The 23,972-nt window shown below is 36.9% G+C and overlaps 1 protein-coding gene across 4 annotated transcripts in view; it reads left to right on the top strand.

Annotated features, from left to right (window-relative positions):
* The window catches only part of LOC122810230 (5-hydroxyisourate hydrolase-like), a 324,954-nt gene extending 301,343 nt beyond the window's left edge, over nt 1-23,611 (top strand). For 2 of the 4 annotated variants that reach the window (XM_044081748.1, XM_044081747.1), the window contains exon 4: nt 22,187-23,610. In XM_044081748.1, the coding sequence (XP_043937683.1) occupies nt 22,187-22,501 (315 nt within the window). In that variant the 3' untranslated portion in view covers nt 22,502-23,610. Of the gene's footprint in view, nt 1-22,186 lie in introns of all 4 variants that reach the window. The other 2 variants (XM_044081746.1, XM_044081745.1) reach the window with 2 other exon arrangements.
* Nucleotides 23,612-23,972: the final 361 nt, after the last annotated feature.

Genomic DNA, 23,972 nt, shown 5'->3' with positions numbered 1-23,972 from the left:
ACTACATTTTTGCTGCCACTGACACGCCCTCAGGCCAGCCTGGTGCTGATGCCTGCCATATTGCCTGCTGTCTCATGTTCCCTTGGGGACCATGGACATTGTTTTCCCCCTGTGCATTTAGTTATTGAAGTTGTGGGCATGGCAACACATTCTTCTCTTTGCCACAGGGAATTTGCAAACAGCCAAAGTCTCTGTACTTCTTCTGGAGGATTGTCTTGGTTCTACAGTTTCAACTTCCTAACCATTTTCCCTTCATATCTAGGTAGTCTTTTATATGAACATTTGTATTTTCTTGATAACTAAAATTTGAGGCAAAAAGATCATGCAATATATAACTGCTTCTGACTCTGGAAGGGAGACCTGCTTTTTTCAGTTGACTGTTATACTTTTACCTTCCTCCATGAATTTATTTAACATCAGACTTGTTTGCCTGATTACACTTGTCTAGAACTTGGGATTTATTCATTTATACAACTTAAACTCACTTCCACCCATGTCTGTGTTCATCTCCTTTCTTACCATTCCAGTTATTAAGAAGAGAACTTAATCAATTTCAAAAATAAGTGAATGTTGGAGCAAACTTCCCATTCGCCTTCACAGAACACGTTATCCTCCCCTCTGTTCTCAGTCTTTCTAACTGTGCTCCTCATTTCATCAGTGTTGTCATATAATATGCTAATAAAGCCAAAAAGGTAAAGACGTGCTAGGTCTCTAGGGTTGGTGATCTGGACTTTGGCCTGCTGAGATCTGTAAAACTTTAGAATCCAAAGCACATTTATCAACTTCTGGCAAAGTTCTTTTTGAAGGATAAATCTAGGGAAGAATAAATCTCAGGCTTGTTCATTTAAATATATTTTTTTTATTGTAGTAATATTGTTCTCATTACAATGTTAAAAAATGCTAATGATTTTCACTGAGACACCAAACATGATTTTTAAATTGCAGAATATACATATTTTTTTTTAATTTTTTTATAATAAGGTCACCTGTTCCAGGTATGCATGCACTGTGACTGTGTCTGAAATATACATCCCCACATTAAAATTACTCCACTGGGTTACATGTATCATCATGAGTGACCATTTAAAGGAGCTGGTAGCATTTTCATTAAATGAATGAAGTAAAATCTCCAACTACTGCCTGCAAAAATATTCTTCTGATACAATAAAGATATGATCCATAATTGCATCCATCAGCCCAGATGTAAGGTTTAGCTCTGCTCAGGATTCCAAAATGACAAAGCGTCTCAGAAAGAAATTATCTTTAATTGGGTAATTACAGCTACATATGGTAAAAGGGATAATTACAGCTACATATGGTGATCGTGTTACACTTATTTAGGCTATACTTAGTCTATAGCTGAAAGTCTACTTTATTTATTTTAAGCTGTAGTGAAACTATTTTAATACTGACACTTTCAGTTTTTCATCCACATGATTCTTTGCTAGCACTTTCTTCTTATTGCTTTGCTGAACTGCTGCCTTATTCCCTACTGATCACAGGAGACATCAAAAGTACTCCAAATGTGACAATGTCTGGAAGGTGCATTATCTGGGTAAGTCTCCAAGAACTTTCAGTCCTTTAGAATACTAAGAAATGAAGTAAATTCTCCAGCTTTTCTTACACAAGAATCACTCAAGGCTTTCTTTTGGAAACACTTGACTTCCCAGTTTAACCCTAGAAATCCTAAGGTTCCTAATCCATTTTTATGTGAGTCACCCTTAAATGTTGCATACCAATTATTCTGTCACCACTTCTGTTCCACTGGGGCTGGTTAATTTTCCACTTTTACATTTCTCCATTATTTTGTACCTTTTAAGTTTTCCCATAATTCAGTTCAGTTTGTACGTACAGTTCTTAGGAAGCAAAATGCATTTTCCCTGGCTTTCAATATGCTACCACCAGCTACCTAAAAAGCTATTGCTCATCCAGTTAATATTACCACAGCTACTCTATTAAAGAATGTCATACCATTGCACAACTGGATCCTTCTATAAAATGAACATTTTTCCTAAGCATAATTCTAAATCCACTTTTGATGCTTAAGAAATATATCCAGTCACAGCTACTTCAGTACTTATCAGATTACAGTATCCTCTCTAAGTGTCATCATGGTTTCTGATCAGCTTATATTACCAAGATGTCTCTTCTGAGAATGTTCACATTCCTTGTTGTGTTATCTTTGTCTAGGTCATGTTGCTGGTAACTATTTTTAAATTTATCAAAATAATTTGATTAAAAAAAAAAAATCACTCACTTCTGCTCAGGGGTCTTGTTTCCTTCTGGCCTTTCAGATTCTGCCTTACATTGGGTTGCATACTGTCTGAGTGATAGAAACCAGATTGCAAGATGGCTTCAAATGAATCATCTGAATAATGCCAGGAGAAACTACATAACTTTATTCCAAATGCCACTGGAATTCTCTCAGAGCTAATTCACTGTCAAGGTCACATACATAAATGATAGTGTGAGAGAGGATAATACATGATGCAAGAAACTGTGGCTGCTGTTAGTACACAACATATGCTTATAAAGTGCATGACTATATGTTAGGCTTAATAGTGCGACCATGTTCATACATATCTTAATATCCTTTGGTCTTGCCAATGTAAAATGTAATCATATTTAGTACAGCTAACTATGTATGCCACTTGTACATTATTAAAATCTGAATACAGATAGAGTAATAACTTTCCTTGGCAATGAGATAAAAGGAGCTTTATTTTTCCGTATATATTTGCGACAACAACAACAACAACAGGAACATGTGCTCTTTATGGTGACATTTTTTGCCCTTACAGATCATTTCTTCATTTCTGATATACCCTTAACTTCATGCACTTTCATAAGCAAATGCAGATTTCTTTCCAAGAAAAAGGAGTTAGTTAATTATTTACATCCATGCAGGACACACTCATCTCACAAATAGCTTTCAAATATCTGCTGAGTGTCTGACCCTACAAAAGATGTTTAGCATACTACTAAAAGGTTCTTCTTGAATTCGAAGCATGATATATATATATATATATATATATATATATATATATATATATATATATATATATATATATATATATATACAATGGATATAAAAAGTGTGTTAAATGCCAGGTTTGTGTGATATAAAAAATGAAAAAATTAGACCACAATAAATCATTTCAAAACTTTTCCCACCTTTAATGTGACCTATAACCTGCACAATTCAATTAAAAAAAATAAATCTGTTAAGGGAAAAAATATAAAAAATAAAAAACTTACAATAAGCTAATTACATAAGTGAGCAGACCCTTAAACTAATACTTTGTTGAAGCACCTTTTGATTTAATTATATCATTCAGTCTTCTTGGGTATTTTGGTAGCTTGGCTTTTACCCAGTGCAATCCTTGCTCAGATCAGTACTTTAAACTGATTTTTTGCTTTTTTTATGATATTTAACAGTACCATTGCTGTATTTTTCAATTATTTATTATATTTTTTGCCCTTTATCACTGTAAAATACCATAATTTTCATGGACCTTGTTGTTAATTTCTCTACATTGTACCCCTACTTAATGCAGTTTTAATGTAAGACACACGTACACATGAATGCATAAAATTTAAAAACAACAGTGTTTTCATTTCTAGCAAGTAGATTTCATCAGATGTGGACAGACATATACAAAAATAAAACGCTGTTGTTTTTAAATTTTAGGCGTTCATGTGTACGTGTGCCTTACATTAAAACTGCATTAAGTGGCTTCGCAGGCTGGTTTCAACTTTTTGGGTACCTTGGACTTTTTTGTGAATTTTTGGTTCCTTCTGCTATTATTTATGGATTATTGGATTTATCTCAGCTATGGAAGGTGAAACCAGCATGGAGATAGAAGGAAGGGGCAGGAAAGATGACATTGGTCAGACCCGCAAGCTGATTGGTGAATTATCACAGTTGATCGTCCTACTAACCCCACTGAGCCAATCAACGGTCGGATTGATGACCAGAGTACAAGGAGGGTGTAACCAGGATGCCCTCCACAGAAATACGTCCAAATGGCGCAAAGATAACAGGATAAGTAGAGAATTAAGTGGAACTGACTTCTCTGGTCCTAATAATAATAAGAATGGAATCACTGAAAATTAGTTTTTACAGACACCAGCTGTGTTTAGAAATGATTTGGATCTCAATGGAACCGAGGAACTTTCAGTTCCTACTGAAAAAGACCAAGAGACTTATGCAGCTGTTACTCAAACTGGAAGAGTGCAACTAAAGGATTGGTTGTAAGTAAGCTTTACTTTTAAATTTAGGGACAATATTGGTGAAATTCCTCAATCAACTGATACATATAAAATTAAAATAGATAAACCGTCTAAGCTTATGCTTAAGTTTAAAACACTGGACATTGAAAATTCTTATTTGAAACCGTGTATTATAGAAAGAATTGCACCAAAAGGTTTAAGGATATATAAATATCCTAACAATGTAGTTCCTAGTAGTTTGTTTCACAAGGAATTGTTAGATATTTTAACAGATGTGGACAAGGCATGTTGAAAGTCATGGTGAAAGAGAATGACAGATTAAAGGAAGATATTCAGAAGGAAACAGAAATGTTAAATGAACAAATTAAGAATGATTTGATTTACACTATTCCCTCTGAAAAAGAAAAATATTTTAATATTAGAAAGGAAATTGATTTTAAAAGTGATGAATTGGTTAAAAGGAAGCTAAAAAAGTTGGAAAGGGGCATTAATGAATACAAAAATAATGTAAGTTACCCTAAGCCTAAACTAAACAATAGGTTTGAAGATGGGAGTATTTACAGTAATTTTAACAATAATTTCAATGAAAACCTAGAAACAAATAGGGATGAAAATGTGCAAATAGGAGAACAGGTAAATGAACTGGATGATTTTTCTGAGTATCCACCTCTGCAGAGGTTGGAAAGAATTAGGAATAAAGCTGGTAACCAATACCAACAGCAGAATTTTTTCTGTAGAGGAGGGAGAAGGTGGAGGGGGAGATATTGAGTACTGACAATATACCCCACCCCAGCTTAGATAATGATGGTGATAGTATTAGACAGGATGAAAATAACAAACACAAATATGTTAAGGATGGTTATAGTATTTACAATTTTAGTAAAATAGTACTGCAAGATGAACATTTTGGTCTCCTGTCCAAAGGGATGAAATTCATACCTCTGAAGAAAGGCGATCTAGCAAAAACCTATAATAGACGTTAAGGTATTTACTAGGAAAATTAACTTGGGTTTGATGTTACCCCAGGAAAACACTGAAAGCAGTAATGAAATAAAGAAAAAAAGTACCTTCAACACACTCCTACACCCTCAAATAAAAAACTTTGAGTGTATTGTAGAAGGAGAAATTAGAAAGGGGTTCTCTAAGATGAAATATAAATCTAATTTAAACCTGAAAGAGATCTGTCCTAGATGACCTCAGAAAATGATACAGAAACAAAGGTAATGAAACCAGACAAGGGAGGGTGGATGGTGTTAATGGACACCTTAATTTACGAAGGTAAAATGAACAAAATATTAATGGACACTAGTAAGTATAGAAGTGTGTCAAGAAATGAAGTTAACATATCCTATAGCAGAGTGGACTCGGCTCTCACAGATATATTAATGGAAGGGTTGATAGATGGTAACACAAATACCATCAATATTTGGAATACCAAAAATCCACAATAATGAAATGTATCCTCCACTTAGACCCATGGTCTCAGCTGAGGGCTCAAAAACCTTGCCTTTAGCAAAATTTGTGGACTCAAAATGAAAGACACTATAGTTAAAAAAGAGGAATATATTGAGGGACTCTTGGGACTTCTTGAGAGAAATAAATAATGATTTATATATGGGGGATATGGTGCTTGTTACAATAGATGTAATAGATTTATTTTCCTGCATACCACATAGCGAAGGAATGCAAATGTTAGAAGAAATCATGTTCGAAGACAGAGAGCTAACACAAAATGAGAAAATCGTTTGCTTAAAGGAACACTCCACCCTCTCATACAGTTTAAATCAGTTTCTTTTCTCTCTACAACATGGTTCCAGCATTGTGTATGTACCAGAATCCAGCTTGTTGTTTTTAAAACTTTTATTTCCTTGCATTGGAGTCAAAGGAAGGAAAAGCCCACCTACTTTTTTATTTAACTCAACTTCTCACATACTTCGTAGAGAAAGTTGCCTCCACCTGTATGACATATCATAGACACAGTTAAATCTGTAGTTTACCCTGCCAGGTACTGCTGTCAATCTTAGATTCCTGCTAATGTCAGGAACACAGCAGCTGATGCAAAAAAAAGACAGAAAGCTGTGAAATTGATTCCACTGTTTTTTATCGCAGAAGGGAGGAGAACTTAACACTCCCCTTTTCATAGCAAAGCAAAGCAATTAGATCAGCCAGGGCTTTATCAACTCTTCTGACAAATTTACATAAGCAGCAACACAGTATTGAAATTCTAAGCTTTAAATGTTATTTATAATAGTTTGTGTTAAGATAACTTGAGTAGTAGAAAAGATTTCTGTGCCATTTAGAGGAAAAGTCAGGAAATACAGGCCAGAACTGCAGAAAGAGAGTCAGGTCAGGGAAGTCGGGAGGCATACGCACTGTACTGATTTCAGTACAACTTATTTAGAAGGGGGGTAGCTTTTTATTTTTTCACTTGTTTTTTTTTTTTATTTTTTTTATTTTTCGTGCTTTAGCTGCACTATGACGTCAGCTCATCAGGGCTACCAGCCATTCGGAATGGAGCTCGCCACACGTATTTCAGGCTGGTTCAAATGCTTTTGCGAGCGGGAACAAACCAGCTGGATTTACTTTTGGTTAGAAGACTTCATTTTCGATAAGGCTTTATGTTATTTAGGTCTTGCTTCATTTTCAGCAAGGATGTTATTTTCGGCAAGGATTTTATTTAGAAGGTCTCGCAGCAATGCTCGAACAGAGGGTTGGTGAGTAAGCTGAAATAATGTTATGTTCAGAAAGGGTGTGTGTGTGTGTGTGTGTGTGTATGTGTATGTGTGTGTGTGTATGTGTATGTATGTGTATGTGTATGTATGTGCATGTATGTGTGTGTGTGTGTGTGTGTATGTGTATGTATGTGTATGTATGTATGTGTGTATGTGTATGTATGTGTGTATGTGCGTAGGTGTGTATGTGTATGTATGTATGTGTATGTGTGTATGTGTATTACTATGTGTATGTGATGTGCGTGTATGTGTATATGTGAGTATGTGTATGTGTGGATGAGTATGTATGTTTGTGTATGTGAATGTATATGTATGTGTGTATGTGTGTGTGTGTGTGTGTGTGTGTGTGTGTGTGTGTGTGTGTGTGTGTGTGTGTGTGTGTGTGTATATGTATGTGTGTGTGTGTGTGTGTGTGTGTGTGTGTGTGTGTGTGTGTGTGTGTGTGTGTGTGTGTGTGTGTGTGTGTTGGCATCACATGTAATTCCAGATACAGTGCCAGCCTTGTCGTCCACATTGAGATGGGAAGAATACAGCAACCTTTCCTATACATGATCCTTGTCTAAGCCTAAACAATGATGTGTCTGTAAATAGTTGCATGGTTGGTCAAATTAGGACTCTGCAAACTTTTCTTAATGAGAATTTTCTGCTGGAAAAGTCTTTTCACTGTAGGAACAGAGCAGGTACACAACAACCACTGCCATCAACAACCAGCTACGTTTTTAAATGCTGGCAGTTTTTGAATTTGTTAGAGTTCAGCCGGAAAGTTTAACATTTTGCTCTAGTATTTTTTTCAGGCAGTGAACAGTATATTTAGTGTATAGACTGCTGTGATATAGGCTTCATTTATTTGTAACAGTTGTGAGCTATGGTGAGAACTGAAGTTGTATTCCCTAGTTGTGGTGAGAAGTGAGAACTGAAGTTGTATTCCCCCATTATTATTTTGTTGTTTGTCCAGATTTTTTGTGCTAAGAGGTTGAGAGCTATCTAATAGCCATTAAGTTTCAGTCTTCCTGTTTTGCAAACTGATGATTTAGACTGTAGTGCATATGGTTCTGGATTCAAGACATGCATGGTGGTAACACAGCATTTTATTCTAGCAACTTTCCAAAATTATGCAAGCAATGTTTAAAATGTGTCCCTGGTTTTTGGGCTTTTGCCCCCCCCCCCCATAAATGTTGGCTTTTTCCAGATTTCTTGTGCTGCAAAGTTCAGAGATACAGCTGAGTGTCAAGTACATTTTACAAGGAGCTGAGAGCTGTAGGGGAACTAAAGTTTAGTGCTGTTTATGCTGAGCCTGCTTATATTCTTAATAGCACAACAGGTAGTGCACTTGCTTTTGATACAAAAGGCTGTGGGTTCTTCTCCCACAGTATGTAGTTGCATTGCTGATACTGTACTGTGTTGTAAAGGGGGAGGGGGTGGATGCTGAAGTCCTTTTTGGCGAAGATATCTAGTAGTAACTATGAACCTGTTATCAGTTTGCCATCCATTCCCTATTGCAATATTACTAGCGTATCACTTTTTTTTAATGCAACATAGGCAATTTATTCCTCAAGGGCAACAGGCACTTTATTTGTAGATGAAACAATGAAATATAAAGTTGTTTGCTAGCAGCAACCGCTTCATTAGTTACAGATTTCTTTAATGTGGAATTGTGTAGATGGCTTTTACTAGTTCAGAGATTATGCATATTTACTGATACTGGTGGACTGTAGAAGTTTGAGTAGACTTTTATGATGGAAATGTTCTGAACTGGGTGGGTTCAGGCACCTAGGCAGCGAGACATTTCCCTGTGGTACATTTGACTGGGGACACATGGCTGAAGTGACATTCAGCTGCAGAGAAATGTGGCTGTTGTGAATTCCCTGTGGGAAAGAGAAGAATGTGCTGCCATGCCCACAACTTCAATAACTAAATGCACAGAGTGAAAACAATGTCCATGGTCCCCAAGGGAACATGAGACAACAGGCAATATGGCAGGCATCAGCAATAGGCTGGCCCGTGGGCATGTCACTGGCAGTAAGAATGCAGTGCACAATGGGCAGTGCCTTTATAATCAGTGTGTGTGGACCACAGCCCCCTTCACAGTGTATAGGGAACATTACCTAAAATGCATACTGGAGCATAAATGTGACTACAGTAGCCTGCAGGATTTCCTCCATGCTGTAGCATACTTCCACATGTTGTAGTTCTATAAGTATGTATTGTACATTGAGCACAATACTCATTACTTCATCTGCCTCCATGGATTTGGTTATTAAACCTCTGGGCATGGCAGTGTGTGCTTCTCTTTGTCCACAGGGAGTTTGCAAACAGCCATACTTCTCTGCAGCTGAATGTCACTTCAGCCATGTGTCCTCAGCCAAATGTACCACAGGGAAATGTCTCGCTGCCTAGGTGCCTGAACCCGAACTGGGCTGTTTTGTCATTATTGGTGCATGCATTTTGTTTCATTGTTTACTGGAAAAATGTTCAAAATAATAAATTTAAAATGCTCTCTAACAACTATACTACATTGTACAAGGAATATAATTTAATACAATCAGGAAGGTGTATCAAAGAGCGTGTGTATGTTCCATGTGCAAGGGGCCTATGATTTGAAAACAGCACAAAGTTAATCTTTATCTGCCACTGGCAAAATGTATTTTCTTTGAATGTGGGTTTCAATGCTGTTTCAATGAATGTGAGTTTCAAGGGCAGAGAAGTTTTAATGCCAAGTCTAGTTTCATTGTGAGACTGCATTGCTTTGTTTTGCAGATATTTATTGGTGTTCGTGCTGTAAAATGCAAAATAAAACTTTTCTAGCAAATCATTTAGGAATGAATTCACTAAATAATGACAGACATTAAGGTTCAGACGTCATAACATTCAGAAAAATGCATGCTAAAGCAAGACCTGTTATTCTATCAATTGTCTTAAGTTTATACAAGATCAATTTTTAGTACTGTTTGTATGTTCCCCCCAATATATTTGGCCTTGTCCAGATTTCCTGCATTAAGAGGTTGAGAGGTACATGCAAATAAATCGCTTTATAGAATTAGGAATATCCAAACCTCTCAATTGTTCCCAATTTTGGCTCAAAATGTTGCTCCCCCCTAATAATCCCTCCACAAAAATAGCAATTTTGGAAGAAAACGTGGAGGCTTTACAATTATAAATAACTAATGATCAGAGTTATACATTACTTTTATTTCAGAAATGCATGTAGATTCTCTAATTTTGTCAGCTGCTCAAGTTAACAGTGCTCATATTAAAATGGTGTCCCTTTTTTGACAGGTTCCCAGCTGTATTGTCTGGCAATTTTATATTTTTGCATCACATTCTTTGTCCGTTTTTCATAAAATTGTGTTTTTCTGGCAAATTAGTGACAAATCATTAAAGACTGAAGTTAGAAAATAATGGCAGACATTTGAGTTTCAGATTTCATACCTTTCAGAAAATTCTTACTAATGCAAGACCTACTACTATTATCTTTCTAAATTTATAAGGGCAATATTTAAAAAAAAAAGTCTTTATTTTTGGGCCTTTGCCTCAGTTTATTTATGGATTTGTTGCTCTAAAAGGTTGAAAGGTGTGTGTGTGTGTGTGTGTGTGTGTGTGTGTGTGTGTGTGTGTGTGTGTGTGTGTGGTAGGTAGCATACCTCTCAACTGTCTGAATTTTGCAGAATGTCCAGATTTTTGCCTCATATTTTTTGCCTGTTCCTCATAAATTTTGTGATTTTCTAGAAAATCATTGAAGGCTAAAGTTAAAGTTGTTTCTAGAAAATCATTGAAGGCTAAAGTTAAAGTTGTTAAGTACTGACACCTTTGAGTTTTAGACTTCATGTCCTTTAGAAAAATTCATACTAGCACAAATCTTGCTATTCTAGCAACTTTCTAAGTTCACGAGAGCATTATTTAATATCTGTCCCTGTTTATTTTAGGCTTTGTCCATATTTCTTGCACTAAGAGGTAGGTGGGGTGTGTGTGTGTGTGTGAATGAAACACCCTAGTTAGGGGTAACAGGTGGTTAGTAATTTACTCAAGCTCAAAACCTGTACCTTAGTTACAGAAAACAAAAGCATGAATACTCTACCCCAACTACCATGCTGCATTTTTCAAAGAACAGACTTTCAGGTTCATTTTCAATTCAAGGAACCGAGTTTGAGTGAATTTATATTATATTACTGAAGAAGCATTACAGCGAATGCTTCTTCATCGATTCTAAAAGAGCGAACCGTGAATTACGAGAATGGCCGTAGCTTGTCTGGGGAGGGGGGGTAACAGTTTGAGAGCTGTGAGTACAAATTTGAAAATCCTAGCTACACCCCTGAGTCAGGTGGCAACCCTATCAACTAGGTGCACTGATACTGTTCATAAAAAAGGTCTTTTATGCTTTGTGTGACATCCTACCAGAGGGGGATGTATATCTGGCACATGCAGATCCAGTGTAAGAGATTCCCACTGACTTTGAGTCAGTCCTTGCATTGTCAGAGAGCAACCATAATATACAGCTGAATTTACTTTAACATACATTTACTATGTGCCCTTGCATTAAGAACACTAAGAAAAGGAAATCAGAAGTACTTAACTGTGTTTAAATGCATACACACATGTTTTTGTATATATACACATATACAGAAACACATACATACATACATACATATATACATACACACTGTGTGTGTGTGTGTGTGTGTGTGTGTGTGTGTGTGTGTGTGTGTGTGTGTGTGTGTGTGTGTGTGTGTGTGTGCATACAATTAATTTATAATAAACATAGTATAGTTAAGCATTATTAATGTATACATTCTAGTAAATGTTGCTCAATGATTTACTTGGTCACACATTGGCTATGTGTTCCACATGCAATCTTGGTCAATGTCTTTCTGTCAGTATTTTTTTATTTGAATTGATAAGTGAATAACTATTATCTAATTACTATTATCTTTGCCAGTGTACCTTATGCTGTGGCTAAAAAGGAACCAGTTCACTTTCCTGGTTACCAAAGTATAAATAACTATGAAATAGAAGAAAGGAGGGGGAACATGACAGAAATAATTGAGGAACTAGTAAGGCACATTTTAAGTCTGCATCATTCATGAGAGAAAAATCCTCACACTGAAGGCATTGGGAAGTAGCAGACAGACTAAGTTTGGAGTCCTACTACTTGTCACTTGTAAATGTGTACAGCAAAGAATCATTTACTGCAGTGACAGTTTTCACACATCAGCATGAGAGTATGGGGGAGGGTTTATCAAGTTTGTTAGGACTACAAAAGACTTCTCTTACAAAAAACAGATTTTTATATGCTTTCTTTTGCTGCAAGTAGCTAACAGCTATTTATAACATAGAACAAGCTCTGTCAGAGAGATAAATGAGGCTCAGTCAGGTAAACAGAGAAGTAGCTCTTTTACAGGTGTGTTTAGATGACAGTGCTTCACAGTCCTGCCATTATATTTTAATGGCATGAGAAAACAGCACCACTTCCTTATGTCTGGCATGAGTCATATAAAGAGGACTTGAAATGTATTCTGGGAAGAAGGAAGGAAAGCAAGAAAATAAGATCACTTCACCAGGGCAGGCCCCATCATCCGCCATTTTGAGGGAAACATTAAAATTGTAAAAGAAGCACTTGGAGTGATTTTGAGGCATTACAATAGCTCAAAAACAAAGATACAATGAAAAAATGTTTTTTGAGTTCTAAGGTGGAGTTTTCCTTTAAGTTTTATGGAACTGGTGTTAAAATACAATTTTATTTATTTCAAAGGAGAGCTTTATCACCAAATTAAGAGGGTGGCAATATGGGTAGCCTGTGCCCCTACCTATGAAAATCTGGTGCTTGCAAAAATGGGAAGAAAAGTATGTTCTGGGGGCCATTTATGGTGACTATTGGATTATGTATAGGAGATTTTTGGATGATATTTGTATTCTGTGGACAGATACCACTGACAAAGTACATGAATTTTTAAGTTTTTTTAAATAAAACCACATCATGTCTGAGTTTTACTTATAACATCTCTCACGACAAACTTCAGTATCTTGATATAGAAATTTACAAAGAGAATGGCAGATTTAATTCTAAGGTACACAGGAAAAATGCATTTTCCAATTTATACTTATATTTTCACAATGTGCACCCTTACCATTACAAAAAGAACATTGTTAAAGGACAATGTGTATGGGCTAGCAGGATGACCTCTAGTGACAGAGAATTTGAAAGTGAAAGTAACATTTTGGAAGATTTATTTAAGGCAAGGGGTTACCCAAATGAATTAATAGAGGAAGTGAAAAAAAAGGGTGTACGAAGGTAGACAAGATAGATTCAAAGTTATACTAGGGGAACACCTGTCTGAAAGAACAGAGACAAAGCAAAATCAGAAAGAAGAATTTGGTAAAGCTATGGTTTTGGAGTACAATGCTAGTATAGGCACTGTGAGAAACATTATTAAATCTGAATGGGGGAAGTTTATAAGACTCACAGATTTAGATAGGATTCTGAAAAATTAATTAAAATTTGTGTACAAGAATAGCCTGAACTTGAAGAATGTCATAGAAAATGATTTTAAATCAAACAGTTCAAGGAAAAAGGGCACCTACAAATGTGGACGTTGTCAGCAATGTAGGTACATTATTAATAGGGAAGAATTGTTTTTAAGTAGTAGAAATGTTATGGTGACCAGCAAAGGATTTTTCAACTGTGAATCTAGTGGATTAGTATATTTAGCAGTGTGTGAAGAATGTCAGTCTTTCTACACTGGTAAAACTGAAAGAAAATTAAAAAGGAGAATATATGAACACTGCTATGATATGCAGAATAAGAAAGAAACCAATGCTCTCTTCAAACACTCCCTAGAATGTACAAAAGCAAGGTTTACTTTTTTTGTATTAGAAGGAGTGAAAAAGGAAGTAAGAGTGGGACAAAGGGAAGAAAGGGTTGAATATAGGGAATTATGGTGGCAGATAATATTGCAAGCCACCATTGTACCTGGTTTAAATGAAAATGTATCCCCTGCCCTCGTGTTGAAGATGAGAGCTGCTAAATTATAAATTATAAACTATTTGGAGGTGATTAAAACAATGACCACTAGAGGGAGCATAACACTATAAATAATCACAGTTTTCTCCTCATGAAGGAAGTTTTTATATGCATTTTTTTATGTTTTTGTTTAAAATGAAACATATTTATTCACTGTAATTTATTTATTAAACTGTGTTTTAAAGTGCTTTAAACCATTTTAATGGCTGATTTTATTTACTGCAAGTTTTTAAGAATGTGTGTATAGGTTACTGAGAACTGTTCATAAGGTGATGAATATGTATGAATTGCATGGTAATTAGGTTTCTAACCAGTTGTTTAATTTTATTGGTCAATTTGTGTTTTAGGAGGGTATAAAATCACTGTTGCACATGTCTACCCACATGCAGTGGAAGTCTACCTGCTAGAAACGAAAATGTTGTTTTTAAATTTTATGCATTCATGTGTACGTGTGTCTTACATTAAAACTGCATTAAGTGGATCTGCTGGCTGGTTTCAATTTTTTTGGGTACCTTGGACTTGGTTTTTGTGAATTTTTGGTGCCTTTTGCTATTATTTGTGGATTCTCTGCACTCTAGTCATTTTAAAAATTTCTAGCTAGCTTATTTTCTTACTGTCCTGTTTGAATTCACTTTGGGCTAACTGTAGTGTGGTTTTACATTAAGAAGGCCTGCATCTGCTTTTCTAGTGGGAGTAGAAGGTGGCCTGGTCTGTATGAGCTTGGAATCACACCAAGAAGGCTTTAAGTGAGATTGCTTGATTGGTTAGAGGCTGTCTGTTTAGTCAGTTTTCCCTGCCTCTGTTAATTTGGTGCATCCGTGCTACCCTGCTTATTGTGCAGTGGCAGTTAGCAATGCTATGTTACACTGCTTATTGGGCAGTGGCAGTTAGCAGGGCTGTGCTATATTGCTTATTGTACAGTGGCAGTTAGCAGTGCTGTGCTACACTGGTTATTGTGCAGTAGCAGTTAGCAGTGCTGTGCTACACTGCTTATTGTGCAGTGGCAGTTAGCAGTGCTGTGGTGCACTGCTTATTGTGCAGTCGCAGTTAGCAGTGCTGTGGTACACTACTTATTGTGCAGTGGCAGTTAGCAGGGCTGTGTTACACTGCTTATTGTGCAGCAGCAGTTAGCAGTGCACTCTGTATGCACAAGCACACAGACATGAAATTTTCCACAGTGCTTAGTTGTGCAATGAGCAACTAGTCTGAGCACTGAGGAGCACCCCCCTCTCCCCATGAGCTTGGACCTAGATAGTCCAGAGTGTTGTCTATATTCTTACAGCAACCAAGATAGCCAGCTATAACCCCTTCTTGTACCATCTCCTTGTAGAGCACAAAATAAGGATCATTCTGTAGCCATGGAGTTTACTTATCTCTGCAGCCAGCCTGGTGTATATACACATCCTGAGACAACATAGCAATTGTCTCATGTTTACTGACAGCCACTTAATTCATAACTGATACAGTGTGTGACAAATGTAGTTACATAATATCACTGGAGGCAAGGCTCTCACATGCAAGCATTTATAATAACAAACAGGTTGTCAGTAATGAACACACTACATCCATGAAAATTAGTAAGGACCAGAGACACACATACACCCACATATGCTGACGCTCTTAAATATAATCTCCCTAAACCACAAAAATGTCTCAGACATTGCACAAAAAAAAGTATCCTCAGCAACCCGAGGAACATTCCATAAAATCAACACACTACATGACACATATGGTCACATTCCATGGAGTGTCAAGGTTCTAAACCCATAAGACATATCACCACACAACCCAATATTTTTGTCATAGGAGACTCCAATATGAAAACCACAAAGATGTCTCATTCACCATGCTATGTAAGGGCAGAGTCACAGTGAGCTATGCATTAGGGGCCAGGATTCATTAGATCATGTATGCAGTTAGGTCACTGAACCACACAAGTACCAGTATGACTCAGTCATATTCCATATGATTATAAATGATCTAAGACATACTTCTTGGACGTCATGAACAGATACATGACTGAGATCTCAGACTGTATGTCCCAGGCCGATAAGAGCTTAGCATTTTGCTTCTCCAAGGATAATGGCACACTATAAACAGATAATAATTGACATTAACAATTGACTTAGAGTATGGTGTCATTTGAAGGAGCAAAATGTTTGTCAGCCTGAGAGGATACGGATGATAACCTACACTGCTTTGCTAGCGATAGTATGTCTTTGCCCCGTATAGGATTTTGAATATTGGCTAAAACTTTGTCCACCCCCATACTACCTTTTTATAGGCACTGCCATCCTGATAAACCTACAGGCAGTGCAGTTACTGAGACATGGTTTAAAGCCATGCAGAACAGTCCATCAGTGCAGGGCTACAATGCCTTCCATGCATTTAGACCAACTACTGCACATGAAGGGACAAATGTTGTCTTTATTTACAACAAAAACAAGCACATTACAAGGCTGGTCCATCAGTATGATGTGCTTGCTCTTCTCCATGTCCAAATTGCCTTAGAATAATTCTTAACAATTCCATGGTTATCCAGTGTCCCTGGTTTTGCCTTAACTTAAAATGAGACAGCTTTATGGTCAGACCTGAGCAGTAAGGCCATTACACTAGGGAGGATGCAACTTTCCACCATATTTGTAGGACAAGTTCAAGGATGTTTGTGCTCCTAGTGGATGTACTGACTAAGTGCATTTACAAAGTCCAGGAATTCTGAGCCTGCATGTTAGGTGTTGTATATGATTCCCAGTGTATATTGGAGCAGTTAAAGTTGCCCATGAGTATGGTGTTAGGTTGAATGGAAAGTGTCTCCCAGTGCATTTAAATATGTATTATGATTTTCCTAGGTCATAAAGGGGGGACCAATAACTTGCAAGGATACAGCATGGGATTTTCTATTATTAAGTGACACCCTGTCAAAATTGAAAGCCCATCCCCAAACTCTGAGAACACTGCTATGTGGAATTGTTCACAGAAACCTGTATAACTATATTACTAGCTGCACAGAGATAACTGTACTTACCTGGATTAAGCACACGATCAATTCAAAAAACAAGCCAACTTGATGGAATCCCAGCATTAATAGGTTATATAACAAAAGGAAGACATTCATGGCAAAAAGTAGGAGGTGCAACGCCAGCAAGGTAACTAAATCCTTTATTAACCTAAGTGAGCAAATCAGGGGACCAATCAAGTCCACCGAAGCCAAATTTGAGGTAAAATTACCTCCCAGTCCACATACAATCATAAGGCTTTCTTCAGCTATGCCCATAACCTCAAAGGCAGTACTCAGCAGTGTACCAAATTAATTGTCAATGGTGCCAACTATATGCAGCTGGAAGATACAGCAAACCTTGTGGCCAACAAATTTAGTTCCAATTTTACACTGCTTTCCCTCTCCAGATGTCCCATCAGGAAATACCTATATCCATAACTCCCCCAACTGTTACTAGAAAGCAGGAACTCAAGGTGAACACTGCACTGAGAGGTCCCAATAATATCCCAGGATACCTTCTTAGTAGCATGAAGCATGAACTATCTGGTCCACTAGAAACACCATATAACTACAGCCTCCAAATAGGCTTCATGCCAAATGAATGGAGGACTGCAACAGTTTTCTCACTGCACAAGCGCGGGCTATCCACTGACTTGGGGAATTGCCGACCCATAAGCTTGATTAAACTGATATGCAAAGCTATGGAGAGAATAATCATGGATATTATAAGTAACAACATAGGTAGCCTACAAACACTGGACCCAAATCAGTTTGGATTTGTCAAGGGCAGGTCTTGACTACTCAACTTGATAGACTACTTTGAGAAGGTCACCAAAGCAATAGACAGGGCAAAATGGTACATACTACCTACAGCAACATGGTCAAGGCATTTGACAAAATATTCTACTTCAGCATTGCAGGAAAGCTCATTAAACTACATATAAACCCCTAAATCACCAGCTGGATAGCCACCTGGCTTACAGACAGAACCCAAGAAGTTAGAATAGGGGAATCTACATCCAGAAAAAGAATGGTTACTAGTAGGGTGCCTCAAGGCTCACTGCTGGGAACTCTGCTATTTAGTATCTCCTTCTCTGAGGTCAAGGATAACATCAAGGACCACTGTCTGAGCAAGTTTGCAAATGACTGCAAATTCGGTGAGGTCACTGAATCCCCTCAAGACACAGATATCCTCCAAGATGGCCTGATACAGGATAATAATTGGTGCCAGGATCATAGCTTAAAATTCAATTCAAAAAGTGAAGCACAGTGTTTTTCAGAATGCTGGCCAGCCCAGCAAACTACTATATTCACAATACACCCTTATGAGTAAACTCTGCAACCAGGGATTTTGGAACACATGTAGACAGATATTTGGCATTCAATTATCATATGTCTATTGTCACAAAGAAATCACTCTGTGTTGTACAAATTATAAGCAGAGGTATGGTATATTGATCCAAACATATCATTGTTCCATTGTACCCTGCTCTCATAAGATCATTCAATGAGCACAATGCCCTCTTCGGTATGTATCTGGCCAGGCATATGCAACAACTGGAGCATTCATAGAGATTCCTCACATGGGAATTCATGGTGTCGAAAACAAATCCTTTGAGGACCACCTCAAAGCCTCGTCCTTATATTCAATCTCCTACAGGCTGCTGAGAGGCAACCTATGCATGGCCTGTAAAGTATCCTCCAATCTAGACCCAGTGGACCTGTTGCACATCTCTAAAACCAATAACATCAGAAACACCATATCCAGGGACCTAAGCTTTGCCTGCAACATAAGCAGGACATACTGGAGGGACAGGTATTTGTCTCAAAAGTTACACTTTATTTTCTGAAACAAGCATCCATCTATGTGAAGGAGAGTTCATCCCTGCACTTATTCAAGCAAAACTTGGAAGATGGATAGGAAACCATAAATATACTACTGATATGGCACCTATATTAGAGAGAGGAAGCTTGTAATCGCTCAAGTATATATATATATATATATATATATATTATATTATACCATTACAAAACCCATGTGAGCCAATATCTAACAAATTGCATTAGGAAGCATGGCCAGGCTTAAAAAGTCTCCTTGAATCAATATCCTAGTAGGCACCCCCCTGTGTGAGGGATAAACCCCTGCATACTTCCTGAACTTATATATACTAACTCCATGGTTTCATTAAGTGGTAAATCTCCCAAAAGAAAGGAATCACCGCTGTTGCTCACCCAAACAATGCCAATGGAAAACAGATACTGGGAGTTCAACTTCACTGAGTGGTGCTCGGTGAATTGGTTCCTCATGTAGTTTGCACTTGATAGGCATTAGAGCAGGTAATACACTTAATTTATAAAAAAAAAATGCTTTTTCTACCTTCATATCAATTATGTTTATTTTTTTACTATAACCCCAGAATATTCCCATACCAAAAGGTCCATCTTATCTCTTCCCACAGTTTCTTAAACAGATTTATTTAAATTTAACTTGAACATTTTACATGTAGTATCATTCATATTTTATGCTGTTTACATTGACAAACAACTTTATACCTTTTAATACATTTTAAAATAGCCATTTTCCTTCATTCATATTTTATGCTGTTTAAATCAATAGATGACACCTTTATACCATAATTTCTTTTTTTTGTCATATTTTCTCAGGTTTTACACCTTTCACTGACAATTTTGCTGTCTGTCATGCTCTGCACCCTACAGACCCATTCCCTCCATCGCTCTCACCTTATTCAATCTCATCTTCCTTTTCTCCATAATTACACAATGCTGTATAACTATCTCCAGTATTTTTGTTTTATCCTGCACTATTACATGCATTTGCAGTTCTTCATGCTCACTCCCAGTTTCACCTTCAGTTCTTTCTTTATCTGTGCTTCCCCTCCTTCTGTTTCATTTTCACATGAATATTGTTTTCTTGATTCATATTCTGTACCTAGATCATAATCTGTTGATAAATGGCCTGACTTGTGATATCTAGTACGTCATTTTACATTGTTTTGATGTGTTCCTCTGTTTGTCCATACTGTACAACTTTATTTGCTGCATTCATTAACTAAATGCTGAAATAAGCAACAAAAATAACATGATTTGGGGTGACCCCAGTTATGCACAATCCTTTATTGTCCATTAGTTATCACAATACTCAATCAATCTAACATTTCATTATTTCCTCACTTAATATTTCCAAGGCAACACAAACCTCCTGTGCCCCAGTCAATAAATGTTGCTCATCTAGCATAAACGTCATGGCAATTTTCTTTGAAATATTTCACTTTGTCATAGGTTCATAGGTTGGTACTAGGCTATCGGCCCTAGGGCCTATACAAGCCTAGCCATAACAATTCTCTGGCTATTTCTTCTCACAGTATTTACTTCCCCGGTCATCTTTCATAATTTCTGCTTCTAAATTCCACAGTTATTTTTTTTAAGTTCTTTGGTGCAATAATGTAATTATCACATGGAAATTCACTCTTTTTTTAAAACAATATCATAAATCTTTAAGCCAACAAAAACGTTTTAAAAGCTACCTCAAAAAAGTGTGAATACTGACAACCGTTATTGTGAAAATTGTTATCCGGTTTACAGATTGTTTACATTTCTCTGTTTTCTTTCCATATCACCATCTCCCTTCATACCATCATACCTTCAACCCTCACTCTGTGATTTCTCCATATTGTCCGTCTCTTCTATTTTGTAGTAATGCATTATAATCTCTATGCTCTGCAAGATTCACATTCATATTATGTACACTTCCATCAGGAAGAGGAAAACAATTCTTCAGTGCTTCCCCAATGATAACTCTTAACCATCCTTCAGTACTTTTTCATCCATCGGTTTCACCAACACTGTATCATCCAGTCTCCCTTCTGACACTAGAATAATCATTATATCCTCTCGTTCCATTATAATGCCATTAGTAACATCTACCACAGCATTAGGATCACCCACCTTCTTCATGATTGTGCTTTGCTCACAGCAGGCTTTGTGCCAGAAGTGCTTACACAGAATGAAAAGAGTAGGTGGAGGTTCCTTGGTACCCCCTGGTCAAATTTCCCCAATTCAGTATGAATACCACCTGTATCACCTGTGTCCCCCTCCCTGAAAAGAGGCTGATGGACTAGTGGGACTAACCCAGTCAATGACAGATAGATAGACAGATAGATATGTAGATAGATAGATAGATAGATAGATAGATAGATAGATAGATAGATAGATAGATAGATAGATAGATAAACTACAGGGTCCCACTGGACATTCCAATGATTTGAACTGCACCATGAGTGAATCCTTTAGCCTGTATGTAACATTATGTAAGCTAACTCCATGGCCGGCTGTAAAATCTATACAAAATAATGTAGATAGGAGGACAAATACAGGGAGTTTTCAGATTCTGTACCTGAGAAACAAACATCAAAAAGTAAAAATGAAAAGATTACCAAGAGGAAAATAATCATTTAAAGACCAACAATGCATACAATCTGTGAAAAAAGTTATCTCAGAATTGAAAAATATGAACAAAAGTTAGGAAATAAATGACTGAATATGAGTCTTCTGTAGTTGAAATAGCAATATAAACTTCATGAGATACTGGTGAAATTCTGCTTGCCTTTGCCATCATATCTGATTAGTATCACAACAAACTAGTCTGTAGGTAACTAGTCTTCACTAGCTTTGTCCGCTAATATGTCTATGTATAGTTCGTATGACCAGTGACATTTTTAATAATGTTATGATACAAGAAGTTAATAAAGCTTCCAAAAACATGCATCTGGAGCGTTTCTCCCCAGGCCTCAGCTGAAAAATGTGCTCTGTCCCAGTTGGACTTTCCTGGTAAATAAATGTTAAATAAATAAATAAAGCTACGAATAATTGTCGTTACTTAAGGGAGGTATATGCAGTGTCAGTGCAAGGAAACCTGCAGTACATACACAGTATACTTACTGTCAGTGGGATGTGGCTACACTAATGATGGGATTTCAACAGAAGGAGAGAGGTTTGACCCAGGGCTGTGGTGTGAACTTTAAGAAATGTACAAAGTAAGTAATGAGTTTACATTTACATCTGTTGCATCCCATTGTTGGTGCTTGTTCGATGTACTTTGTGAATGTCAGGACATTGCATAGCTTGAGTAGAGGGTTAAATTTCCAAAATGTGATTTAAGTTGTATTTTTTACTCTTGTCTTTTTACAGGTTGTATTTACCATTAAGGATCCATCTCAGAAATACCATATTCCTCTGCTTCTCAGTCCCTTTTCATACACTACATATAGAGGAAGTAATCAAAAAAACCGAAAAAAGCATGATCGGAGGCTTAGAGGGAGAAGAGCGTCAAGGATGCCTAAAGGACTAGAGAATCCTTTGCTTGCAAATTCACCTCAGAATTTTTTTTCAGTAAAGACTATAAAACCAAATTTGCTTTGTACACGTTTATTCCTAAATGCCATGTTTCTTTATGGTAATAGTTCCTGTTGTGTTATTTTTGAAACATTACCATTAATTTGTTAAAGCAATTATCTGGAAAAACTACAGTCCACATCTCCCTCCTTCCCACTATAGCTAGAATACTATAGATAACAGTTACAGATGTACTAGGGATGTACTTTTAAATGCAGGGCATTGTGTTCAATTGCCAAACTAACTTCCACTCTGGGCAAAGCATCTTTATAGTTCTTTAATTATTATGTGAAAAAAAAATTTAGTAATGTGGTCAATAGAGCAAACAGCTGCAGGTGCCATCTTTCTTAATGTTACCAGGGAATTCGACCTTGTACTTTGGGAAAACCCTATCACTTTTGGACATGGGCCCTGTGACAGGTTCTTATACTCTGTCTCAATGAAATCAGTTGCAAAGTCAAAACTGGAAACTTCTTCACCATCCTAAAACAATTTCTATTTTGGTGTGCACCAATGCTCTATTCTTGGTCCACCTCTGTTTTTTATTTTTATTATTTTTCTTCTTGCTGATGTTTACATCTTTAACATTGTTATGTACTGTATGTAGACTATCTTGCTGTACTTTGCTTCCTTTTCTGCTGAAAGGAATCCCCAAACTGATTTTGCTAGGTTAACAGACAGTGGAGCACTTTAAGTCAATTCTGAAAAAACAATATTTTTCTGTTCAGTGCATGATCTATTAGTTTCAATGAAGTTCCTTCCAATTGGACTGTAGCTAGCTTTGGTGTTATTGCCAGTAAAACAGTACAGCAATATAATTACCCAAGTGTCTTTCTGGGTGTATTTCTGGAGCCTTACCTAAAAAAATCATTCCATCTGTGTTGTCCATCTTCATTCTTCTTCAGCTGTTGGGATTGGATCAGAACCTCAGATCCGACTCAGATGTTACTAAGGTTCATGACCACCAAAAAGCTGTCAATCTCCTCTCTTACTCACAATGCACCAACCCCTAAAATACCTCAGATCTTGTTTACTGTTTTACATAAAGTAGAAACAACCACTATAAATTTCCTAATGGAATAAACCATACCTGGAGCTCAACATTAAGGACAGTGGTGTTCTTACAATCTCTCGTTCTTCCAGAAATCCATTGTGAAAAGGTTGGGGGCTGGTGTGCAGGAAGTTGATGAAGAATGAAAATGGAAAACACAGATGTAACATTATGGTAAGTACATAACTTCTTTATCTGATGTTGTCAATTTTCATTTTATACTCAGCTGCTGTTACAGAGTCCTCAGCTACCTAAATTCCCAGGTGGACTCTAAGGAAGGATATTCCTGAGTACATTTGTGCTAAAGACCGCTCTTCTCCTGAGATAAGATCCAGTTTGTAATGAGTAATAATGATATAAGGATTTGCCCACATTGCACATATATCATCTATGGAAGCCCTAGATAGGAACACTGAAGATGTTGGATGGAATGAGCTCTTAAAGGTTTTCTTTAAGGTTAGACCCAACTTGTTGCAGATAAATGATATGCAGTCCATCAGCCATCTGGCTAAGGTTATCTTTGCAACTGTT

The sequence above is a fragment of the Protopterus annectens genome, chromosome 8.part1 (assembly GCF_019279795.1).
Source record: "Protopterus annectens isolate FY-2018-M chromosome 8.part1, PAN1.0, whole genome shotgun sequence".
Taxonomy (NCBI): Eukaryota; Metazoa; Chordata; order Ceratodontiformes; family Protopteridae; genus Protopterus; species Protopterus annectens.
The sequence above is the reverse complement of the archived record's forward strand: the minus strand, read 5'-3'. Positions and strand labels throughout refer to the sequence as shown.